Source organism: Centruroides vittatus, unplaced genomic scaffold (genome assembly GCF_030686945.1).
Source record: "Centruroides vittatus isolate TY-2023 unplaced genomic scaffold, ASM3068694v2 contig_717, whole genome shotgun sequence".
Classification (NCBI taxonomy): domain Eukaryota; kingdom Metazoa; phylum Arthropoda; class Arachnida; order Scorpiones; family Buthidae; genus Centruroides; species Centruroides vittatus.
The window spans coordinates 5,093,544-5,118,943 of record NW_027122456.1 but is presented as its reverse complement, the minus strand read 5'-3'; the positions used below and the strand labels follow the sequence as shown (position 1 = coordinate 5,118,943).

At 31.3% G+C, this 25,400-nt stretch overlaps 1 protein-coding gene across 1 annotated transcript in view; it reads right to left on the bottom strand.

Moving 5' to 3' along the window:
- bsf (bicoid stability factor) overlaps nucleotides 1-24,659 on the bottom strand; it is a 98,732-nt gene extending 74,073 nt beyond the window's left edge. The window contains exons 1-5 of the mRNA XM_067276931.1: nucleotides 24,471-24,659; nucleotides 11,352-11,524; nucleotides 9,809-9,931; nucleotides 6,602-6,723; nucleotides 6,463-6,521 (exon numbers count right to left, since the gene is read on the bottom strand). Coding sequence (XP_067133032.1) covers nucleotides 6,463-6,521; nucleotides 6,602-6,723; nucleotides 9,809-9,931; nucleotides 11,352-11,524; nucleotides 24,471-24,589 — 596 coding nt within the window. The 5' untranslated portion in view covers nucleotides 24,590-24,659. The remainder of the gene's footprint in view (nucleotides 1-6,462; nucleotides 6,522-6,601; nucleotides 6,724-9,808; nucleotides 9,932-11,351; nucleotides 11,525-24,470) is intronic.
- Between the last annotated feature and the right edge of the window lie 741 nt (nucleotides 24,660-25,400).

Genomic DNA, 25,400 nt, shown 5'->3' with positions numbered 1-25,400 from the left:
GCCATGTAAGATGATACACATCATTGTTTACAACAATTTGCCAAAGAGAAGTGGCCTTTGGTACTTCATCCACTGTACAGCCCTGATTTGGCACTTTTGAATTTCTATCTGTTTGGACCAATGAAAGACAATGTACATGGTTACATATTCAAAGAAGTTAAATCAGCTATAAAGTCAGAAAACAACTCCAGACTTTTTCCAAACTGGATTTGATACTTAGGTTCAACAATGGTATAAATATATTAAAAGTAATGGTATGTTGAACAGTGGCTTCATGTGCAGGAGACTTCAAGCTAAAATATATTACTTTTACTTCAGTCAAAACTTTCAGGATTGATGTTTTACGCATCATAATTCTATAAAATAATCCTTGTTAACTTTTTTGAAAATTGCACAATTTTAAAATAAATAACTTTATGGGTATTATTATTAGTTTATACTATAAATTGTTTTTTCTCCATTTAAGTTGATATGTGATAAGTAAGGATTTACTGATACAAGTTTGATTACAGATAATTTAAATTTAATGTAAAAGAATGAAAAAAAAAATTCAATTTTTTTCTAGCTTTTTATATTATATAATAAAAATTGAAAAATTTGAACTTGAATCTTATAGAAAAATGGTTTTGTTTTCATTCTGTTGGTTGTTTTATACCATCTGACAAAGATTTATAACAATGTGCTCTACAGAAGTTTAGTTTTTAATGTTTTTTTACTACGCCTATCCACATTTTCATAGTGCAGTGGGTGATCTGTTAATGAACACAATCTGTTCAAAGACAATGTTCACTACCCGAATTGTTCATTAACCAATTATCATTTTATCGGCACATCCATGAAAAACCAGAGATTGTTATTACATATAAATAAACGTGGTAAGAAACTATATAATTATTTATTTTTGGGGTCACCAGAAAAAATTAATCAAATTTCCATAAAAATCTATGGTAAATCGATAACTGGTTAATGAACAATTCGGGTAGTGAACATTGTCTTTAAACAGATTGTGTTCATTAACAGATCACTCACTGCACTGTGAAAATGTGGATAAGCATGGTAAAAAACATCAAAAACTGAACTTCTGTAGGGCACATTGTTATAAATCTTTGTCAGATGGTATAAAACAACCAACAGAATGAAAACAAAACCATTATTCTATAAGATTCAAGTTCAAATTCTTTGTTTCTCAGATGTGATTTTTGTTTATCTGCTTGAGTCATTTTGATTATATCTTTCTTAACTAATATTGTGCCTACTGTAGACCCATTGAAGCCATACTGCCAAGCAACATTAGACATCTGCACACTCTCTACCTTGGCTATTATCTCTTGAAAAGTTTCTATAGTGAACACAGTGTTTGACAGTCAACTCTTTTTAGATCCCATATTATTATCAGTTTATATTTTTTTAAATAAAAAGTTCAGAAAAACACTTACAAAAAACAAAAATTTTAAAAAACAAAAACCTTAATGTTTCCAGCAATAAAAACTATTTAATAATAACGTTTTCGACTGTTTTAAACAGCCATCATCAGTTAAAACGAACTTAAACAAAAAAGAATGCAGAAAAAATAGAACCCAAGCAATACAAATATCTAAAATTCAAAAATAATTCCAAGGTAAAAATGTCGTTGTATATTAGAAACTAACAAAACTGCGCATGCGCTAAATATCGTAGTAAGAATAAAAATAAAAACAAATAACAAAAAATACTGCCGCAAAAATATTTCTATTACAAGAAAGAACGTTATGCATTTCGGTAAAACGACTTCCATGCCGTGGATAAACCATCTGCGTCCCTATGGTTAATGCAACCCGTGTTAACGTGGGCTTTGTAGATTTCCAGCTTTTCTAGATGTTTCAGCATTTGTTTGTTGGTCGTGGCCCTAATAATAGATGCTTTGTCCCAATGAACGTCGACATCCTGATGCTTAGCGAAAGCTGCTAGCACAGTAGTATCCAAGCTCTTATTGATGGAGTATCTATGCTCCTTAAGCCTCTGCTTTAAATGTCTCATAGTTGCACCAACGTATACCAGATCTGTATTAAACCGGCGATCTTTTAAAGGTATAGAATATACTCCCGTCTTAAAACTCTGGTTCTCTTTCTTCTTGTTGTTTCTCAATAATCGTTGTTACCAAAACTGAAACATCTTTGCCTTAACAAAGCCGTCAGGTCTTCTAGAAGGCGTTATTATGCCTTATTGCATGAGCTTATTCGCTTGGAAGATCACCTTTACGAGCAAGACCCGTTGCTTCTGAAGGATGTCAACAGCAGGGTGGTCAACTTAACGTACTCCTTCGAAAGAAACTTAAAGCGTAACTATGTCAAAAAACTTAAATGGTTATTACGTGGGCAGAACATCAAACCTCGCTTGATAAAATACATTTATAACAACTTGGGATAACATCACTCCTCCAAAGTGTCTTTTTGAAGCTCTAAAATATGGCCCACTCTTTGCTCCTACTACTGTACCAAGGCCTGAGAATATTATTCCAAATATTGAATTAATTATTAAGGATATGAATGCTACCGGACAAGATTACATCAGATGGAAAGCAAGGTTTAGCTCTGCAAATGAAAGAAAGTCTAACTTAGAAGCAAGACGATTCCACAACTGCATTGAAATGTCAAGGCAATGGCTACAAATGAATGATATAGTACTTATTAAAGCGGATAAGTCTAAAGGTATTGTCCTTATTAAACGTGACTTGTATAACCATAAATTACATGAATACATCAGAACCACCGAATGTCAACATGCTCCCGACAAATACATGGAATCGCTGCAACAAAGAGTCAAGAAATTCTCTTTAACCCCGTTGGCTCGTATTTTGTGTATGCATAATTCAGTTTTACAGGCTCCAAAAACACCTAGAATTTTCGCCTTTGGTAAAACGCACAAGCCTGGTTAACCAAATACGCCCGGTAATAGAGAAGTGCAGATCTCCTACATTTGCCATTGAGCAGCTTGTCAAGTTTATCCAGCCAAAGATTCAAGAATACCCCTATGCTATACAAAACGCAATGCAACTAGTGGAAAAGCTCAACAAGATTACACTCAAGGATAAGGAATATATGATGGTAATGGATTTTAAGTCCTTGTTTCCGTCTATAAGACTGCCGCCGTGTTTTTGTGAACTGAGAGACTTTCTTTTTGCTAATATAGATAATGCAGCGAAATACCATTCCAGCATTTTGGAGCTTGCAAATTTAATATGTTACACATCGTTTTTCGAATTTGAAGATGAAACATATTTGCAAGAAAGAGGGGTACCTATGGGGAGCCCTATGTCCTCTATTTTATGTGAGCTTGTATTACGTCGCTTGGAAAACAAAGTCATACCCTTCTTTCAACATCAAATCGTTTTATATACAAGATATGTTGATGATGTTTTCATCCTTTGGAAAAATGATAGTAGCGCTCTGCATTTCCTTCAAGAAATCAACAAAAACCCATATGGTTTGACTTTAGCGCTGGACCAAGAAAGTGCTTCTAATGTAAATTTCCTTGATCTTTCAATCACATGCAAGGAGGGTCAAATATGGACGGACGTTTATAGAAAACCCAGCTATCAGCCCATTATTATACCAAAAAATTCTTTCGATCCGATGAATTTTAAATATGCAGCTTTTCATGCCTGGATCAAACGTGCTCACACACATTGCACCAGTGTTATTGACACCTACAAGGAATTAAGTTACATCCACACTACAGCATTACAACACAGATATCGGAGTAAAGAGATTGATGGGCTTATCGACAAATTTCGGAAGGCAAAAAATCGGCAGCTTCCTCCTATGAATCAAGGAAGAAAAGTAATTCTCAATTATTTTCCATTCTTGCACATGATGATTAAGAAAGTAGCCAGAAATAACAACATAAAGTTGTTGTATCGACGTAATCCTACAATATATCGATTATTGAGAAACGACAAGAAGAAAGAGAACCAGAGTTTTAAGACGGGAATATATTCTATACCTTTAAAAGATCGCCGGTTTAATACAGATCTGGTATACGTTGGTGCAACTATGAGACATTTAAAGCAGAGGCTTAAGGAGCATAGATACTCCATCAATAAGAGCTTGGATACTACTGTGCTAGCAGCTTTCGCTAAGCATCAAGATGTCGACGTTCATTGGGACAAAGCATCTATTATTAGGGCCACGACCAACAAACAAATGCTGAAACATCTAGAAAAGCTGGAAATCTACAAAGCCCACGTTAACACGGGTTGCATTAACCATAGGGACGCAGATGGTTTATCCACGGCATGGAAGTCGTTTTACCGAAATGCATAACGTTCTTTCTTGTAATAGAAATATTTTTGCGGCAGTATTTTTTGTTATTTGTTTTTATTTTTATTCTTACTACGATATTTAGCGCATGCGCAGTTTTGTTAGTTTCTAATATACAACGACATTTTTACCTTGGAATTATTTTTGAATTTTAGATATTTGTATTGCTTGGGTTCTATTTTTTCTGCATTCTTTTTTGTTTAAGTTCGTTTTAACTGATGATGGCTGTTTAAAACAGTCGAAAACGTTATTATTAAATAGTTTTTATTGCTGGAAACATTAAAGTTTTTGTTTTTTAATAGTTTATTTTTCCAGTAGCTGATTTACTTATTACACTTACAAAAATTTGGAGAACAGAAATCAACTAGTGCAAAAAACGTTATGTACACAACTGTGAAAGTTTCATTCTATAAACCATTCATCAATGCCAATAAAATATAATTTTATAAATTAAACATAGTATCGCTTTTTCTGTCAGATGTTCATTATCCAAACATGTTTGTTGTCTGAACATAAAAATCTTTTGCGAAAGTGTTCATTGTTCAATTTGTTTGCAGTCTGAACTGTTCATTAACCAATCACCCACAGTAGTTAGGCGTAGTGCTCTGTAAGAAATACATTAAAACTCCAATAATTGTGTTGTTTTTGTTATTGATCTGATTCTCTCTATAGTCTTGCAGATGTTAAATATATGTCATTCCTCTCTCCAGAAGAAACTTGTTACATGACATCATCTCTCCCCTCGCTAAGTCATGTGACCTTAGAAAATAATAATTAATAGCAGCATTCTAATAAAGATACAATGCTGAAAGCTTAAAACTTTTATATATAGAAACCTTAGGGCAGGAGGTTAACTATATACAAATCTCCAATGCAAACTGGAAAGCATGTTATTTCAATTCAAAAATTTTCTCTGAAAAGTGTTACACAGATGACTGGCATGACTAATTATTAAAGGAAAAGTATGATGTACAGGAGCAAGCCACTACTAATATGAGGCAGAGACCATATATTTTAAATAAATTAAAACTTGCAGTCTGGCATTGTGACAATGTCACAATAAATAACTGCTCATTCAATAGCAACATTAACAACTATGATAAAAAATTTAAAAAAAAAAAAGATGAAAAAAACTATTGTGGAAAAAAATTCAATAAAAATTGAAAAACTTAGAATATTCTATTTTAAATTTTGTCAGCAGATGAAGCTAGGCGTTATTACTAAACTGAAAGTCTACAGCCATAGAAAATTTGAGCAAACATGTTTAAAACAAAAGTAACAAACATCTATAAGAGATATGGGTGTTGTCCTGGAGTGGTTGAAGTCATTTCCATATCTTGTATGGGAGTTCAGGTCAAAAGTATTAATAAAATTGTAGTGACTGAGGTGTTGTTTTTTGATTTCTTCATGTAAATACAAATGAATCAAACAACTAGAATAAATAATTTATAATTCAAAATGAGCAATTATTTATTTTGACATTGTCACAATGTCAGACTGCAATTTTGAATATTTGTAATTTAGTTAATTTAAAATATATGCTGTCCACCTCAAATTAGTAGTGACTTGCTCCTGTACATCAAACTTTTCCTTTAATAATTAAGTCATGTCAGTCATCTATTAACTGCTTTCAGAGGAAAACTTTTGCATTTAAATAACAACTTCCAGTTTGCATCAGAAATTCATACATAGTTAATAGGAGCAGGAGGTCCCAATTACAGTTTCCATATCTGGTTTCACCTTTCATCTATCTAACTCCATTCTTGAGATTAAAGAAAGATGGACAGGTGGACAGACAATGAACAACAGAGGAAATTTATAGGTCTACAATTTTTTTGAAAATGCAACCCAATTATGCATACATGTAAAAGATCATATCAGAAATCTGCAGAGTTAGGAACAGAATTGCCTAGTTTGCAAAGGTTGAAAGGTTGTAAGTTAAAATTCCATTCTGGTTAATCTTCTCTTCCAACATTTTAAAATTTCTTTATTTATTAAAATAATTTACAGCAATAGCCATCTTAAATTACTAATAAATTTAATATAAACTTAATTTATAATTTATATATATATATATATATATATATATATATATATATATATATATATTTTTATAAATAATATAGCTTTAATTTCAGTTACAGTTAATATTAAAAAAATTTACCTTGCACCATCTATATCTCCTTCTTGACAATATCGTCCAATAAGTCTCTGATATGTTACCTAAAACAATTAACCCTGAATTAATAACCCTATATTTCCAAATACTAAAATATTTGCCTTTAAGTCCTTAACAGTAGTACCCTATTTGGCTGAATTCCTTTCTTTTCCATATCTGCAAGAAAATCAGTTGGTGAAAACTTGTGTTCATTTTCCAAATGAATTTTCAACAGTGTGTTGTAATGACTAACATCCATAGGACATTCTGAAATATTTAAATAGTTCATTTATTTTATTTATTTACTTATTTAGAAAATGAAAACTCTGATAATTCATTTTATTAACTATAAAATTGAAAAATCCTAAAATTATCAAATTTAAATCCTAAAAATTAATACTAGTAGTTGGTATGATATACAGGATGAGTCAAAAGTCATTTACATCATTATAAAATCAAACTAAGTTGAGCAGGACAAATTTTGATATGTGTTATGCCTAGAGGCACTCATCTTTGTGTATGTTAACTGAAAGCTGTCATCTTGGAGGCCATCATCTTGAATTCATTTCAAAATGTTTAATGGAAATGAGGTCATGGGATATATATGAAATGAGGGTAGAATTTTGAAAAGAAAAAAAAAATAAAATGCAATGGTGAACTTTTTTCTACCTACCGTATTAGCCCGAATATAACGCGATATTTTTCGACCATTTATTTTCCGTTAAAAAATCGACTTGCGCTAAATTCGGGGTTTAAGTAATGGAATGTAATATAAACAAGGACATTTTCCTACAGAGGTTGAAACGCGACTGAACGTCCGTCCAATTCCTAGCTCGACCGACCACTTCAAAACAACCATGTGAGCTAGTTAGTAGGCCTGCGCTTTTATTTGCATAGCACTACTATAGTAAGGCTATGTCTCCACTTGTTAACGTCTCACGCAACTGTTTTGTTTCATTTGTTTTTTGCTCTAGTGACTAGCGACGGTTACTTTACTTTTTTCTTTATTGCCCATAAAAAATGAGTGTGAGTAATAAAGGTAGTGTTGAGAAAAAAGGCTCATCAAAGAGTCAAATAAATAAAGGTACCAGGAGAATCTATGATATGAATTTTAAAATTATGGTTGCAAACGAGGCAGAAAGAACGAACAACTTGAGAGCTTCGAGGAAATACGGAGTTCCAGAAGTAAACATCCGCCTATGGAGAAAAGATTTAAGGAAATATAAGAATGCAAATTCTTCAAGAAAATCTTTTAGTGGACCTAAAAAAAGAAGGTTTAATGAAGTTGAGCAGCAAGTGTTAAAATTCGTAATAGAAAAGCGAAATGAAGGGTGCCCAATATCCCGTGAAGTCATAAGATTTAAAGCGTTAGAAGAGGCTGCTAATTTAAACATTCCTAGAAAGGACTTTAAGGCAAGTATGGGTTGGTGTAGAAGAATGATGAAATGGAACAGTTTATCACTACGGTTTATCATTCTGAAAACAGTTCAGATTCTGAATAAACATTTCCGTTTTTTGTTGTTACTTACGTAATATTAATTTTGTTTTACATTACTTAATTTTATTGACATGAATGTAACCTGTATTATTAGCTATAATTACCTAAATAAATGCTTATCTGATTGAATTTTACTTTCTTTGAATTCTTTTATGAGTATTATTATTTTTTTCTAAATATCTTTATGAAAATTTCGGAGTTGCGTTAAATTCGGGGTCGCGTTATATTCAGGCTGATACAGTAACTTCAATCAGAGATATGAGACAAACACTCATAATCAGATTCTCTCTGACAGATCCAAATCACACCTTTCAATTTCAAAATTAATAAATTTCAAATAAATTTTCCTTTATGGAAAATTAATCTAGCCAATTTCACTTTTCCCATATATGTTAAACAATGCTGAGATGTCTCTAAGGCTGAGTGCACACTGAAGTGAAACAATAAATGATCTGGCAGTAAGTTGGCAGTAACATGATAGTGACATACAATTGATGAAAATCACAACTCAAATGATCTAACAGCAATTCATTTAGTAACCACAACTGTTTTCAAAGAAAAAAGTTGCTTTGGATTTATTGAACTTAATGATTATTATTAATTACACTAGTTATATGGAGGTAAATGATATTTTTGGGTGCATCCTTTTTTTGAGAAAATATCTTTCTATTAATCCAGCAAACTATATACTGAAATCTTGATTATCTTTCATGTTTGTAATGAACTAAGTTTGCTATTTGTTTTTAATCAATATTAAAAATTGAAACAATTTTCTTTTGAACTAAGCTGATAGTAACACCTGACAACAGTTGAGTTAGTGTCAGACAATTGCAGCAATCATCTGACACTGATGTGGTAGGAGCTGCATCAGTTCTATGTTGTGTCACCTCAATGGGTATTGGCATGTTTCCATTGGTTCCATTTAAAGTAGCAAGTCAAATGGAATCAATGGAACCAACCTCTATATTTTCTAACTAAAGGCATTTAATTTAAATTATTTTACATTTTTTAGCAGTTTTCTATATAAATGCATTTTTAAGGGGTATTTTTATCACGGCAATTTCTTTTTTTTATATTGGATGCACTTTTACATTGAAATTATTATTATAAAAAAATTAAAAGATTTTTTTCTGAGAAGTTTTTTAAAAAAACAAACATAAAGGGGTTAATATCATCTAGATGTTTGCTTAAAATGTATATGTTACTGTGAAAGACAGAAATCCTGCAAATGTCAACATTCTCCAGTGAATGTCAGCATTCACACAGGCGTTTCATGCATGTACAAAATATTTTCTAAATATCATTATTTCTCACTTACATGGACATTCAGCATGCACTGATGTGGACGTTGAATAAAAATTGTTCCTAGCATTTAGTCGTATAACAATTTTTTTTGCAATTACACATGTATAGCCTTCCCTTCCATTTCTCGAATTAGTTGCAGCTGCTTGTCTGAAGTACATTTTTTACCTAACCTAACCTAAACCTATACTAACATAACATAACATTAATAATATCACCAAATATTTGGTCTTCCACCAATGGGCTGTCGTACGTGTCGACATTCACTGGAGAATCTCAACATTCTCTAATTTTAACAGTAACATATATACTATATATATAAATAAGATGTATATCTTAAGAAATTAATTAAATAACAAAATTTAAATACATAGATGCAAGTTCAGTGTTTTTTTGGGGGTCACTATTATTTAAGTCTTAATACAAAACAGACAAAATAATTTAGACATTCTTACTGGTATCTTTATTGGTTATTCATTTAATCTTGAATTTAATAAAAGCTAATAGTATAAAGAATGAAGAATTAGGAATATTTTAAATATTTATACTTACTCAATTTTTCTAGTAAGTTCCATACAGACATAGCTAATTCTGTTCTCTCATGTTGACGTTCTTCTGGCAACAAAGACCCACAACACCTTAGTAATATTAAACCTTGAATACTGGTAACATTGCCTATAAAGAATAAAGAAAATATTACTTATTAAAATAAAATTATTATTATTATTGAAACATTACAAAAATATCAACAAGTGTATTATATATATTTTTACAAGCATTTAAATTGTAAGTTAAACTTTGTATTATATTAGGAAATAAATTTTCCAAATTTTTAAAATGATCTGTGAATACAAATAAAATAGTTTCAAAAAACTTTTTATAGAAAAAAAAATTAATTCCAGACAAAAAGTCTCTTAAGCAAAGCAGCACACCATTAATGTGCATGCTGGTTTGCTATAAAAGCTTTTTAAAAGACAAATAATTGCTGACATTTCCTTCTATTTTCAATTTAATTTTTTTTTATCTACTAATGAAACATATTTTTAGGTTAAGGTACCAGAAATTTGTACCTATAATTTGGGGGTATGGATATTACTCAGATAGGGATTCCTCATAAGTTCTACACTTTTTAGGACTCCATATGTTGAAATAAATTGAGAATAATTGTTCTAAATAACAAATATTAATTTCACTTAAAATTATCAGATTACAATTAATTCAATAATTATTCAACCAATTATTAACAATTGTAAAACTCTAAATATTCATGCTTATTTGTTTGTTTAGTTATGGCAACTCAACACTTAAGCAATCTGCCTAGGGGATGCCTTCTGGGAGGTCTTTTTAAGGGTAACTGGCCCTATTTAGGTGTTACAGATGTGGAGAAAACCTGGAAAACTCCATGTGGCCAGCCCATTTGAGCAAGGTGTGAACCAATGATCAAATTCCCAGTGTTCAGGGAACGAAGACTGCTTGGCCACTGGTGGGCCTCTAAATATTCATACCTAGTCAAATTTAAAATTTACTTCATGAAGGATTTATATACAGTCAAACCTGTTTTTATGCGGGGGATAGGGACCGCATTAAAAAAAACGCATTAAAAAAAATCTCACGAAACTTCACGAATGGCTGTAAATAATAGTTTTCGCAACACAATTAAAAAAATAATTTTTTATGCATAAAAAAAAGTCTCACATAGAAAATAACTCAAAACCATACGAAATAGAATTTATTGACAACAGATGTCAGCACTTGACTGCATCGTCTGGTCTATCGTCTGTTTTACATATTTTTGTCCAGGTGGTGTTTTGTTGACTTAAAAAGTAAATTATTTCATTTTTCGCATATTCATGCAATAATATTACTATAATAAGTGCATTTATGCTATAATAAGTTTATTTAGCTATAATAAGTCAACGTGAGACATGACGAATCGCACGAGACTAGTCGCCAACTATACCGCACAAATTAAAAATTCACATTAAAAAAATCGCACAAATAAAAATCGCACATAAAAGGAGCGCATAAAAACAGGTTTGACTGTACTATATCGTATATGCATACTTTACACACTAATCATATAATAAATATTTACCAATTTTGCTTATTTGATTGTAAATGCTTTCCACATCTCTTCTAACAATGCGACCTGTTCTTCGAACTTCAGAATCAAGTCGATAGAGTGTTTTATCTAACTGATGAGAGGAAATCTGATTTGAAGGTGTCCCTTCAGACAAATTTCTTGCTACATTTTGTGTACTTGACAACCTGAAATAACAAGAATTGAGTCTACAATCAACCAAAATGGTAGTTTACTTAATTGTTAACATCTAATTTCATATACAATCTACCATTTTTTCAAATCTTAAATTTCTGTTTTAATATAAATAAGTCTTTGTAATTCAGCTTTATTTTATTCATCTGTCTAATATAACATAATCTTTTTTAAGTCCATACAAGTCATCTAAATTATTTTATCATTCATTTATTCTAAAATAATACTCCCAACTATAAAAATTCTGTCATAGGCTAAACAACTAAATAAAAATATATCTGCTTTAAACATATTCTAGTTTTTTTAAAAAATAAAAAACTGTAATGAAAATTCTTCATTTTGTAAAATATTAATTCATTAATAATTTAAGGTAAGAACATTTTATATTCTACGGAAAAAATTACTTTATCAAAAGAGGTTAGATAGTTATTACAACCAATCATATCTCATATTTATTTTTATCTTTCAATAAATAGCTCAATAAAATAATATTCGTGAAGATCTTGAAACTTATGCATTTGATATTTATAGTTTCTTATAAAACATAAACTGTTACAAATTGCAAGTAAGATTAAAAGAAATAATAGAAATAAAAGCTGGCAGAATGAGTATTTTATTTAAATTTTTCTCCAAATTAATAGCCAAGATAATTTGGCAATTAAAATGAAAAGCTCTACATTTAACTAGCAAGTAATAAAATTTTAAAGATACACAATAATTCATCAAATTTCTAACAATTACAATTTTGAAATGTAAGCAAGAGCTACTGAAATATTACTAGATATATACAGTGATACCTCAGTTTTTGTCGATAATCCGTCCAAAAACAACCGACAAAATCCAAAACTGACAAAGACCGAGGCAATTATTTCCACATGAATCAATGTAAATCCAATTAATTCGTTTTAGACCCTCCAAAATACATACCAAAGACACATTTTATAGAGAATAAATATAGTATTTAATACTAAAAACAATAAGAAATTAATATAAAATGAATATAAAAGACTAATATGATTATAATTCTGTATAATAATAATAATACAGTAGAGCATTGTTTAACCGAAAGCTTTCCAGTCGGACTGTATCGTGCTGAATCAAACGTTTTTGATACTAGATTAACTTCTAAAGTATAATTTTTTGTTTTTATATTTTTCAATATATTTATTTTGTTTGTACAAAATAAAGAAATAATTTTTAACAATACAATAGGCTCTATTATTATTATAAAAATTTTCGTTAGGCTTAAAATCGACGAAAATTCAACACGAAGCGACACGCAATGGAGAAAAATTTCAACATCGGATAGGTTAATATATTTTTTCATATCGGTACATAATCGGTTATCCAAAAAAATCAGTTATCCGAACAACCCCAGTCCCCAACTGATTCGGATAAACGACACACACTACTGTAATAATAATAATAATAATAATTCTATTATTCTCTTACATTATTCTATTATTATTCTATTGTATTATAATAATTCTGTTTTTGATTGATCTAAATTAATAATAACTGTTCGACATCTTCAATTGTTTGCGATCTCATTCACGCCTTTCACTACATTAACTTTCTTTATTGCTTCCTTTTTTGCCACAATAGAATTTATCGTGGATTGCAACTTCATGCAGCCAATTTCAGCAATTTTAATTCTGCTCTTGTATTTTTCAACAATTTCCTTCAACTCAAGCATGTTCCTGACCTTCCTCAAAGGACTGCTGCTGGCTCTGGAAACTTTCTTTGGTTTCATGATGGAGCTAAAAGGAAAGGAAAGCAATGTTTGGCTAGATGCATGGGGTAATGCTCACACAACAAGAAACAATACCACACTGAGGAGGAAAACACATGGGTCACCCTTTGTTTTCACAAAATTAGCAGTGAAATCACATGGGTATGCTGATGAAATCTGAGGCAACTGATAAAAACCAAGACAAATTTTTTGCAGAAAAAAAATCAATGAAAACCAAAACTGAAATCAACGAAAACCGAAGTATTACTGTATTGTAAAAGACTTTGACAATATAATAAAGCAAGTTATATGTTTCATTATAATCATTAACAAAGAAAGTAATGTGTTTCATTATAATCATCATGTATAAAATAAAGTCATTACTATCAATACCTGTGCAGCTTTTAAAGAATAATTTTTAAAAAAATTGTGTATTAAACTAGGTGTTAGCATACAAAATGATTAACAATATTTTTGACATTATTTACTAAGTTTCATATTTGGTATACTGAAATGTATAATGACTTAAAATATAAGCCTATGTTTCAAATGTAAATATCATTAAAGATCATCCATTTTGTATTTTAAATTATTACAAACTAGGATGTAAATTATTAGTGCTGAAATAAAAAAATAATGCCCAATTTACATAAAGCATAAGCAGCCAACATCATGTTGCATGCAAACCTGTGTTATCAGTGGCTTAACCATTTATGTGAAGTGTATTCAAGCAGATTCAAACTTTCCTGTTCACTGTCCAAAAGTGACAACCAAAGCTTGGTTGTTAAGTTTATATCATATGGAATGTCAGTCACACAACTATCACACTTTAAATGTTGATTATAATCATAAAAAGACACTTTACACCAACAACCATATGAAATAATTAACAAGTGAAGTGGCATTATAAACACGATTTATTAGCTTAAGATGTACTTGGTAGTAGCTTACAGCCACCATCCTTGGCGAAAAAGAATCAAATACAATTAATTTTTGAACATTCGGTTATTTGAACAGACTTTTTCAAGTTATCCAAGGCATGTGAATAGAATACAGAACAAAATTAAATTAAAATGTTTTTCAAAATTATAGAAATACTTTGTAACACAAATGGTGATTAGATCACTTACAGTAAGTGTCATCAGTAATGCCAATGACATAATATTTCAATATTCAGTAATCAGTAATTTTTGTAAAGATGGCTGATACTTTTCTGGTCAGTTCTTAAATGTAGTTACAAAAATCATGAATCACCAAATATTGAATTATTATGTCACTGGGATTATCAGTGACTTTTCAGTAACAGTAGTTAAATTACTAATAGTGAAATATCACTCATCACTAGTACATAATTATACTTTTAATTATGACTGTATTAAATGCCATAAGTACCATACTATTTTTGTTGGTCACTTCAATATTGTATTGTATCAAAGTTCATTTCTGAGAACAGAACCAATGAGAAATTCCTATTTGACTTATGACAGCTTACTTAAAAGTTTTCTAAAAACTAATTAAAAACTCAGCAGAAACTGAAAAAGTTCTACTAGAAAATTCTTGTTCATTCACCATAGTTCAGCAGACTTTATATTATCAGATTATTTTCCATGTAATTCTTTGCAAGGCCGTCTTACAGTAAATTGAAATAAATTTAATGAAGTCAAAACATGCATCAAAGGTTTCTTTGAATTAAAAGTCTAACTTCTTTCACAATAATATAAAATTTACATATATCACTATCATAAATTCACTTACAACCCCATTTGCAATGAATTTCACTTTATAACAGTTGCAAGGCATTCAAGCATGGAAGATATAAATTTGTGCAACAACTGAATGGGAATTTTTTCCCTTTCTTCCCGTTTTTTCCTTTAAATATGTATGTAATTGTTCTAACATGCCAGAATGGTGTTGAGTCATCTTGCCTTTCAAAAATCTTGCATTTTCTATCAGAGACAGGTCCAGCCTTAATGCTGGCCACAGGAGTACAATTATCCAAGGCATAAGCCAACCCCAAGAAATCAAAAATGAAAATAAATAAAAGATGAAAATCAAGCATAAGTAATAAATTTTACACCATTTAATTTTTCAGTTACTGTCATAAGATGACTCAAATTTGTGTCACTTGATTCTTTGTCACTGTATTCATACAGAGCGTCATCATCAGTGCCTTCAGGCACATTCCGAGATCAAACACTTTTTAAATGCCGTAGCGATGACTTCTCTGTAAATATTTTTCCACACGTGCATACAAAATTCATGGAAACTTATCTCTGGCAGCTTATGATATTTTTTCCAAACTTTTAACTACATTGATAAAGGCCCATTTTACCACCATATTAATGGTGGTAAAATGGGGGTCATTTTTGAACCACAAAAAAATTAAAAAAACAGTCAGCTTGCAATTGGGTAAATAGGATACATACTGTATTTTACGGACTATAAGACGCACCTTAATTTTTAAGCAATTTTTTTTTAAAAATACCTATAAGACGCTACGGACTATAAGATGCACCTGAATTTTGGAGGCAATTTTTCGAAGAAAAAAGTGCGTCTTATAGTCCGTAAAATACGGTATATATGATTAGACTGCAGTCAGACTTTGGTTTTCCTAGCATTCTGTAGACAGGTATTGTTGTGCTGAAAAATACAGACTCATCTTTAGAAAGTTTACATTTTGATTTGCATAGATGATGCTGAAGGATTACAAGATAGATTTCAGAGTTCACAGCACCATCACAGAAATACAGGTCTCCAACTTCCTCTGTGCTCATGCATCCCCAAACTATTAGAGACTGTGGTTCTGGACTCATCTTGAATAACATGCTAAATTATTACCTTCATCTATAGTAAAAATAAATTTCTTGCCTATATTTCCATGGTTTGCATGAAAATGTTTCATATGACCATAGTATTTTCTTCCAAACAACATCTGTCCACTTCATATGAGTTCTGATCCAAGCTAAACATCTGCATTTACATGATTCATTTGAGAGAGATTTCCCCTTGTATTTGTATTGCTTCTATACACATCATAAGATAGATCTGCACACTGTGCATTCAGATAATAGGATATATTCCCTTAACCTCTTTGTCAAATCTTCTATGAAAACTTGCCTGTTTTGGGGAATATAGCATCAAAAGGACTATAGGTGTCTGTAACTAAGAGAGAGTTTTCTTCCTAAGGCTTTTCCTGGACTAGTGTTTCCCATTTATCAAATACATTTTGATTCTCTGAACTGGAGACAAGATATCTGCATGTTCAATACTGCATTCAGAGAGATTTTATTCTTCTGGATAATAATTTTCCTGATTGGTTCCAGTACTGCCTTACCTGTTGCCATTTTTCACAGACATTAATACAAACAGCTCAAGATGACTTGCTTTTTATATGCAAGGCATGTGACATAAGAAGTTTTGGAGAATTTCTCAAAGTTTCTCCAAAACTCATTGAATGAACTTCATTGCAATGTGTTGCCAAGTGGTTACAAAATTTGTATAGCTATATATAGCTTTATTCTGAACTAATGAAATCCAAGGTGGTAAGTTATTGGAATGAACTTGTTTATTTACAAAAGGAATCATTATAGCACTTGCAGAGGTCACTCTAGAAAATTTTAAAAAATCGCCAACCATTTCACCAGTTTTAAATTTTTTTGCCACTTCAAATTATTTATCACCACCAGTTTTACTAATTAATGCAGGTGCTGGTAACCCAGTGGTGTAGCGTAGTGGGGGCGGCAGGGGCAGCCAGCCCTGGACGGCACTTTTAGAGGGCAGCAAAATTTCACAATAAATAATAATAATATCTTGTAAAAATTTGAACCTGTACAATACACAATAATGATGATTGTTCTTGCTGAAAAGTTCTTTAGAATTACTGTATATTTTAGTCTTTTAAATTTGGATACGTAAATAAGGGGGCTGATACCCACACTACGCCACTGTGGTAACCTTATCGGTTTGGAGTCTGGAATACAAAATTAACATATTAAGCTATTACTTAGAAATATGAATCATTATTGAATAATTTTTTAATGAATAATTCTAAATAATATATTTGATCAGAATGCTTAAATGGTATTTTATAGGTTCTGTCATATCAAAACTTTTATACTTTGGTCTACAGAAAGAAGTGAAAAAATGTCACCCAAAAAATTCCCCAAATTTTCTGTCAGTTAATAAAAAAAATTACTAATCTAGAAACATTGAGCAGTATTGCACAAAAACTACCTTCATTTCCTCAATGTCCTGCTTTCCTGTCCAAACTTCCACAGATGTCATGACATCAATAGGTGTATGGTGGTGTGGGACTCACATCACACAGGTGCTTGACATTCTGCTGCAATTCCTGAAGCGTGCTTTATGATTCAATTTCATGTTGAATGTCAAAATACGAGGACTACAGTTTTTACTGCTACTATTATATTTTTAATAAAAATATTTCCAAATAGAAATTTTGGCATTATGCAGTGCAATCCCTGAACTTGCTTTAATATGTATGAAAGGGTTTCTAAGTTTTTGTAAATTTCTAAAAGTTTAAATAGTAAATGAAATTTATTGCAAGTGGGGTTGTATATAATATTCAAATGAAAAATTAACACACAAAAACTTAATTTTAAAAAAAATTAAATAGAAAAAGTAACACAAAATTACAAACTTCTTAATAGTTGTTGTCACTTATGTAAACATGATAATAAGAGTAATTTTAAATACTGAGTACATAACATTTTTATATTTTTCATACATCAAAGGAACAGCCATATTCCTTTATCAGGTTACCAAAGATAAAAAATTACTACATACAATTGTTCTATTTGAAAGTATGATGATCAAATGCTGTTAAACTGAAGGTGAGATTGAAAATCTGGAAAAGCACTTAATCCAAATAAATATTCCAATTACTTTGTAAAGTACTATTTTTTTTGTAGCTTAGGAAACCGACTATAATTACGGTCGGTGAAACTTCCGTTAACCTAACGGGTACTTTACACGGATTCGAGATTAGTTTGCCAGGCCTGGGCTTTTACGCGTGCACCAAAAAATTAGTAATAATAACGATAAATATCAAGTCAGATCAAAAGTTCAAATATATTTAATTAGCAACTAGAACGTACTACGTACAAATGTCAATAATCCAAACAAAATTTATTAACGAAAATCAACAAGTCAACCGACAATAAACTCAGCTACTTAGCTTAACTTAATATTAATTTCCCCTTTGAAAATTCGACAATCAAATACTTAGAAACTATGAACAAAATCTCTTACTAATTAAACGTCTATCCGTCACCTCACTATACGAAGAAACTATTTCCTCAATACTTTCGATATCGTCAAATCGTCAATCGAACTCCTCTTTAACACCTTGGATCGTCCAATTATCAATCTGGACTTCTATCAGAAAATACTTCGCTTTCGAATTAACCTCGCTCTCACAGTCGCCTCGATTTGGAATTCACCTCGGTTTGGAAATCACCTCTCCTTCTTCGGTTAACGTACGGGTTTTATACTGTGAGGTGACGTCACACTTAAGCTGGGTTACTCCTCTTATTTACATACTTAGTTGCTAACATTAACTTTCTGTTCTGGCAGCTTTAAGTTTCCGACAAAGCTTATAAACCGTTTACAAAATATTTATCATAATTTTCTGGGATGTTTAAGACGGTTTATCAAGTATTTCTCTACTAGTGATTGTGGGGACTCCCCCCTCCATTTTTTTTTCTGCGGACTGTTACTTCCGCCGGGCAGCGCAAGTGCACAAGATTTTTCCTACGGCGCTTATTTCTCCGTGAGTTGTTTTATCTTCATTTTTCATTACTAACAAGAGAGTGGTGGGGAACCTTCGTCCTAAATAAACATAAACCCCAAACAAAAGATAATAAAATGGAAATAATAATAAAATAAAAATAACGTTCGGACTCAGTTCCTTACAACTTTAACAGTTTTAAGTTTCTTTCCAATGTTCTTGCTACATTCATTGTTTTAAGATATTATATATAAATTATAATGCAACTAGTTAGTGTACCCAAGTGATGCTTGGGGCAACATTGAACAGGTTCAAAATCTACATTATATTTCAAGAATTAATTACAGTAGAATCTTGTTTTAACGGATTGCTTGAGGTGCCAAAAATCATCTGTTGTCCTGAAAATCTATTATGTCACGAACAACAGATTTCTAGCATTCTCAGGAAAATATCAGTTATTTGAAAAAATTTTAATTTTTTAAATCCCCTGTATAATAAAAACACCTGTACTCGAAATTATTCAGTCTCTTGAGATTTCTATCCTTTATTTTACATAAACACGTATATTACAAGATCATACATTATGCTGTAACAAAGCTGACAGAAACTGTATACGTTATAAGCCAAAAAGCAACAAAGTACATATGATCATTACCACTTCACAATATGTTAAAAAAACGCATCCATCTTGGTTTACTTTGATGATGTGATGACATGTTTCTTTTGTTGGCATTGTCAGTACGAAATGTGATGTTATATGAGTATGATTTTAAGGTACAATATTCCCAAACACGTGTCTGCAACAAGAGTGCAGTGCACCTTTGTTGCAGACAGCTGTTTGTTGTTTCCAGCTTAACACTTACAGATATGCACACACATGCATATCTGTAAGTGTGTGTATGCATATCTGTAAGTGTTAAGCTGGAAGTTGTTTCCCTCCACTAATCAACACACTACAGGAGGGCACTAATGCATGGCTGCAACATTAGCAGTGTGAATCATGATGATTATACATTTAATTTGCACAGAATGTAATGTATTTTTTTTTAATTCAGTATGCAGAAACATCCAATTATTAATTAAAGGTTGAAAAATATGATGTTTACCAAAGATGGAGCTAGAAAAAAATCCATTATTCAGAGTTACAAACCCACCAAAAAAAACAGATAAAATTACATTGACTTGGCAAGACTTGGAGAAAAAAATCAGTTATTCCATGATCTGTTAAAATGAGATTCTAGATGTATATTTCAAAAACAATCAAAAGTAGATAAAAATTCTTACTAAAATTATTTTCTAAGTAAATACTTTCAAAATATTCACACATCAGTAAGTTTTATGTCAAAAGCAATAAACTAAATTACTGATATTCAGGTGGAGAGATACAATAAAATGGTAATGAAATCATGGCTAGTTTTAGCCAGAAGCATCATTATTTTAATCACATATTCTTAATTAAATTGTTTCACTAATTTACTATTTCCAAAAGTAAAGTAACCAAACATGAAATATAATTTGTGGTGTTTTTCATGCAGAATATCACAGATTTGTTTGATAAAATAAACTTTTATCATTAATTGAAAGAAATTTGTAGGATTTTATGAATTTTTCTATAAAATAGAAGGCAAAGTATATAAATAAAAAAAAGCTAAATTTCTTGGAAAAAGTTGAGATAAATATTGATGCAAAATAACAAAACTGCCAACAAACACAAATGTATCCATGAAAGCCATTGTTTGTTTGAGGAAATGTTCTAACATACTAAATTTTCCTTTTATTTATTACATTTAGGCTTTGTCAATAATTACAAAAATTCAAAGTAATTGAGATCAAACTGCTTACATTTTGAAGATATGGGCCTTCAAAATTTTTAGTTTCTCTTGTTAAAGAACCTTTAGTTAGCTTAAGGCAATTTAAAGGTCGACAAAGGATCATCTGTGTAACTCATATACTAACACTAAATTTACACTTGGAAAAGTTAAACTCATTCAGGAATAATCATGTTCAAATTTAAACAATTACAATTAAATGGCTGACAGTATTTACACAGTAAAAAGTACACAGAAGAAACTAAAATGTCTTCACATTTCATCATGTCCAATCACCAGGAACAAACAGTCTTCCACTACAGAGATGACTTTTTAAACTGTTCTGCATAATTTTAAAGGCATAGCATCTAATAAAAGATGGTCTCTGTAACAGAAGACAGTTCCTGGTGATTGGGCATAATGAGATATGACAACATTTTAGTTTCTTCTATATACTTTTACTATGTTACACATAGTTAAGTACTGCATCATTCACAATAATATTACTAAACTAGATTAAATTAAACCAAATTATGGTAAACATTACTCAAACTATAAAATAAATTTAATACATATAATAAGGAAAAATATGTATCAGGGGTGTCGAACAGGTTGCCCCAATGTGATTTTTTGTGGCCCTTGCCATGATGCTCTGAAATTAAAATGGCTTACAGATCAAGATTAACTGATAAACATCTATCTGCCATAATGAAGATTGTTCTGTCTTTGAATCCAGATATTGGAAAACTAGAAGGAGGAAGATAGTGCTGGCAAGTTTCCAGTAAAAACAATTAATTTTAGTTTTATAAATATGTACATTAAATAAAATAAATGTTTAAATAAAAGCAATACTATAGCAATTATATGTTGTTGAGTTGAATTTACTAAACTACATTAGATAGGGCAATTAAAACATTAATTCCTGCATTCTCACTTCAAATAAAAACAAAACCTTTAATAACCAATAACGGAACTTTAATAACAAATTCCAAACATTTTCAGCCTTCACCAAGGCCTGCCTTGGTGAAGGGTGAAACAGAATTCCAAACTGGAACGTTAGAATGATAATGTTCGAAACTTCAAATTTTAAAATTTCAAATATCTCACAACATATGCCAAATTCACACAGTAGCTAGACTAAAAATCATAAAAATACGACCATGTCACACACACACATTTTTAAGCTGTACACAGTGTATGAGATGTAATTAATATAGGTTTAACTTTGCCCGAATTTTCCATAAAGGTACTTCCACAAGTGATACTGTATTGCAGTCCTTAAAGTTAATACACTTGCCAATCAGGCTGGCTTTATATATTTCCAAAGCCTCCAGGCTACGAATATGGTCCATTTGAAAGACCTGCCTAATTAATTTGGTGTTCTGGAGGTCTGCATGCACTTCTGAGTCGGTGGCATATGTGAACAAGGCAGTGGTATGTCTGCTGTTCATAAGGTGGTATTGATGTTCACATACCCTTTTTCATATTGATCATTTATTTGAGGCAATATACACTAAGTTCCTTCTTAACACCCAGACTACTTCCAACAGAAGCCAACAATGCATCCCAGGTTCCAAGTGCACTGTAGTACATTTCAATCAACATTTAAACTCCTTATACAAAGATATTGAGGGCCATAGTGGTACCGAAATCACATACAGGAGATCCAATACCATATATAAATTGCTATGCAACACAAAGGATAAGATAGATCAAAGCAGAGCCCCAGAAGTGTACTGTGTACCAGTAAGGGATGATAGATTCAGATAAATAATAGAAAAAATACAAATGTTTTTTTCTTTATAAAAATTGTCATTCTTTCCTATTGATCTATTACCCAGTAAATTTAAATAATAGTTTTAAACAACAAGTTAAATGGGATAAAAAACAATGTTGTAATTAACAAATGCTTATACATGTTACATACAGGGTGGTTATAATTAAAGTTGTCCTACTCAGACCTGCCTAGAGCACATTCTCGTGGATGCATTTTGATAAAACTTGGTATATATGTTATATCAGGGGTCGCCAAAGTGGTCAATGTAACATTATTGGGGGTCGATGTGGCTAGTGGGTCGATTGGGGGGGTCGATGCAGCTAGGGGGTCGATTGGGGTAGATAGAAAAATTGAAACTAAAATACTACTGTAGTTTTAGAGAGTGTGGGGGCTCAACCCTATGCAGAGCAATGATCAAGGCAAACAACACTGAGTCTTCACCAACATGGAACATGAAGAATAAGAATTAGTACTGGTTCAAGGTAAAAACTGTTTTCTATTGGAAGTTAATGTATAGGATTGAAATGAAAGTTTGTTCAGGTATTTACATAATTGTTTGTTTGTGTCACCTCTGTTGTGCTTATCAAGTTTTAACTTGTTTAGCAAACAATTGATTCCAATAAAAATTGTCTCCACCTGAATGAACTGAAGGCTGCAGTACTTGAAGAATGTCCGGAACTTGTGAATCAATAGGGAGCAATATTCCATCATGATAATGTAGCCACACATATCATTGAACATGCAGCAAAAACTTCTAGAATTTGGAATGTTTTGAATCACCCTACCTGGATATTGCTCCCTCAGACTGTCATTTTTTTCATTCAAAGCAGAATAATTTAAATAGTATAGAATTTCAATCTTGAGAAGGTAAAAATCACATTGATAATTTCTTCAATCAGAAACCCCACCCAATTCTACAAAATTATGAAACTACCCATCAATAGCGTAAGGTTATCAAACAGAAGGGCAAATACATTGTGGATTGAAGATTTTTATTTATTCCAAAATAGAGTATTTTATTTCTCTCTAAAAACCGAACAAACTTTCGGTTCAATCCTATATTTATTATTTATGCTTTAGGCATGGAACCAGTGCCTATAACATAACTTTCTTGCAAACATGATGTTCACAAGCAAGATGGCTACTGGAAATGCAACCATTGGGGTTCCACATTTGGAGGAAATATCTCACAAAGGATTGTCTGTTGAACTTTTCTTTACTCTCTACTTGATAAATATCGTTAGAATGCTTGACCACCATGCTGGAATGTCTGTTAAACATGCAATAAGCTTAGTGGAATATGCAGTGTGACTTCTAATTTCACTCTGAAAGTAGGCTGATTTCGGGTGGCTATATCTCACAAAGGGTCACACGTAAAGGTACTGTCCCTTTGACTTTTTTGCTTCTATGAGCATGGTCTACAGCTCTGTTAAGATCCCAAGTGTCATTCACATCTGCAAGCTTACCATTGATTTTATCCTTCTACGAAAGCACACCCCTATACTCTGATATAGGAACATGCTTTTACGTGCATGGAAATGCTATTAGTGTTGTGTCAAATATATTCACATGGCCACTGACCAAATCTTATACAATAAACAATTATCTGTCGTAATCTGTATCCAATAATCATTGGGTAAAGTGTGAAAATAGTATGAAATAGAAGAGGTCTCAGTATTTTTACATTCTTTGTTACTCTAACAAATTAAAAATATAATCAGACTGCCATCCGTATTCAAGAGAAACTAAATCATACTATGAATCAATTGAAATAAGAACTAGTGAGGTCTCTTAAGAAAGCAAAATTAAGAAAAAACATGTAATGAGGGAACCCTAGAGCCCATAAGAATTCAATGAACACGCGTGTTCATACCTGTATGGAGTAATAACAAAGGTCTTCAACGGGCTATTCACAACTTTAGCGGATCTAAAATTCCATGCATAACGGCTCATACATCTTACTAATTTAACTGTTCGTAAAATTGAAGACATTTTTAATTTATAAAATAAAATTCTGTACAGGTAACTTATATCACATGGACTTCTTGCAATACTAACGTGTTCTTTTGTAAGTTTTCGAAACAATAGCCCAAACCCAATCCATTTTCAAATTTATTTTTAAAAATTTTTTTTAAATTTTAAATGATTTCTTTTTAAAAACATATCATTTGAATTAAAAAAATTATGATTTATTGAATTGTTAATTTTTCATAACAATTCAAGTGATATTACCCAAAGTGCATTTTCTTGTAATATCAATAATGTCTAATTTCATCATAAGTTCATGTAAGAAAGATCAATAAAAAAGCGATTGAAACTGAAAGTGTAAAAGAAACGGAACAAGAAGTTAGAATAAAGAACAAGTGATTTTAAGTTGAAAGAAAATTTAAAAACTGGGATTGTTCATAAATTACATCCGCACTTTTCTTCAAATTTTTACTCCCTCTCCCCCTTTTCTCTCAATTTGTCTAAGTTTCCGTAACCCCCTCTCCTCTTCGGACGTCTATCAAAACCCAAACCCCCAAGACCTTTATCACTTTATGAATGATAGATACTATAAGTAGAAACGAAATATACAAGAAATTTTGAAATACTGTACAGTAATCTCATCATTCACACTGTTATTTGGCCCACCAGTGGCCCTTACACACAATGATCTTCTAATTATTAACAATCCACTCTCTCCACCAACATTCACTTCACATAGAGGTGAGAGTTGGATTGATGTTGCTGTGGGATGCAATAGTACTTACACTAAAATTTCTAACTGGAGAGTTCTGACTGACGACAGCCTTACGGAACA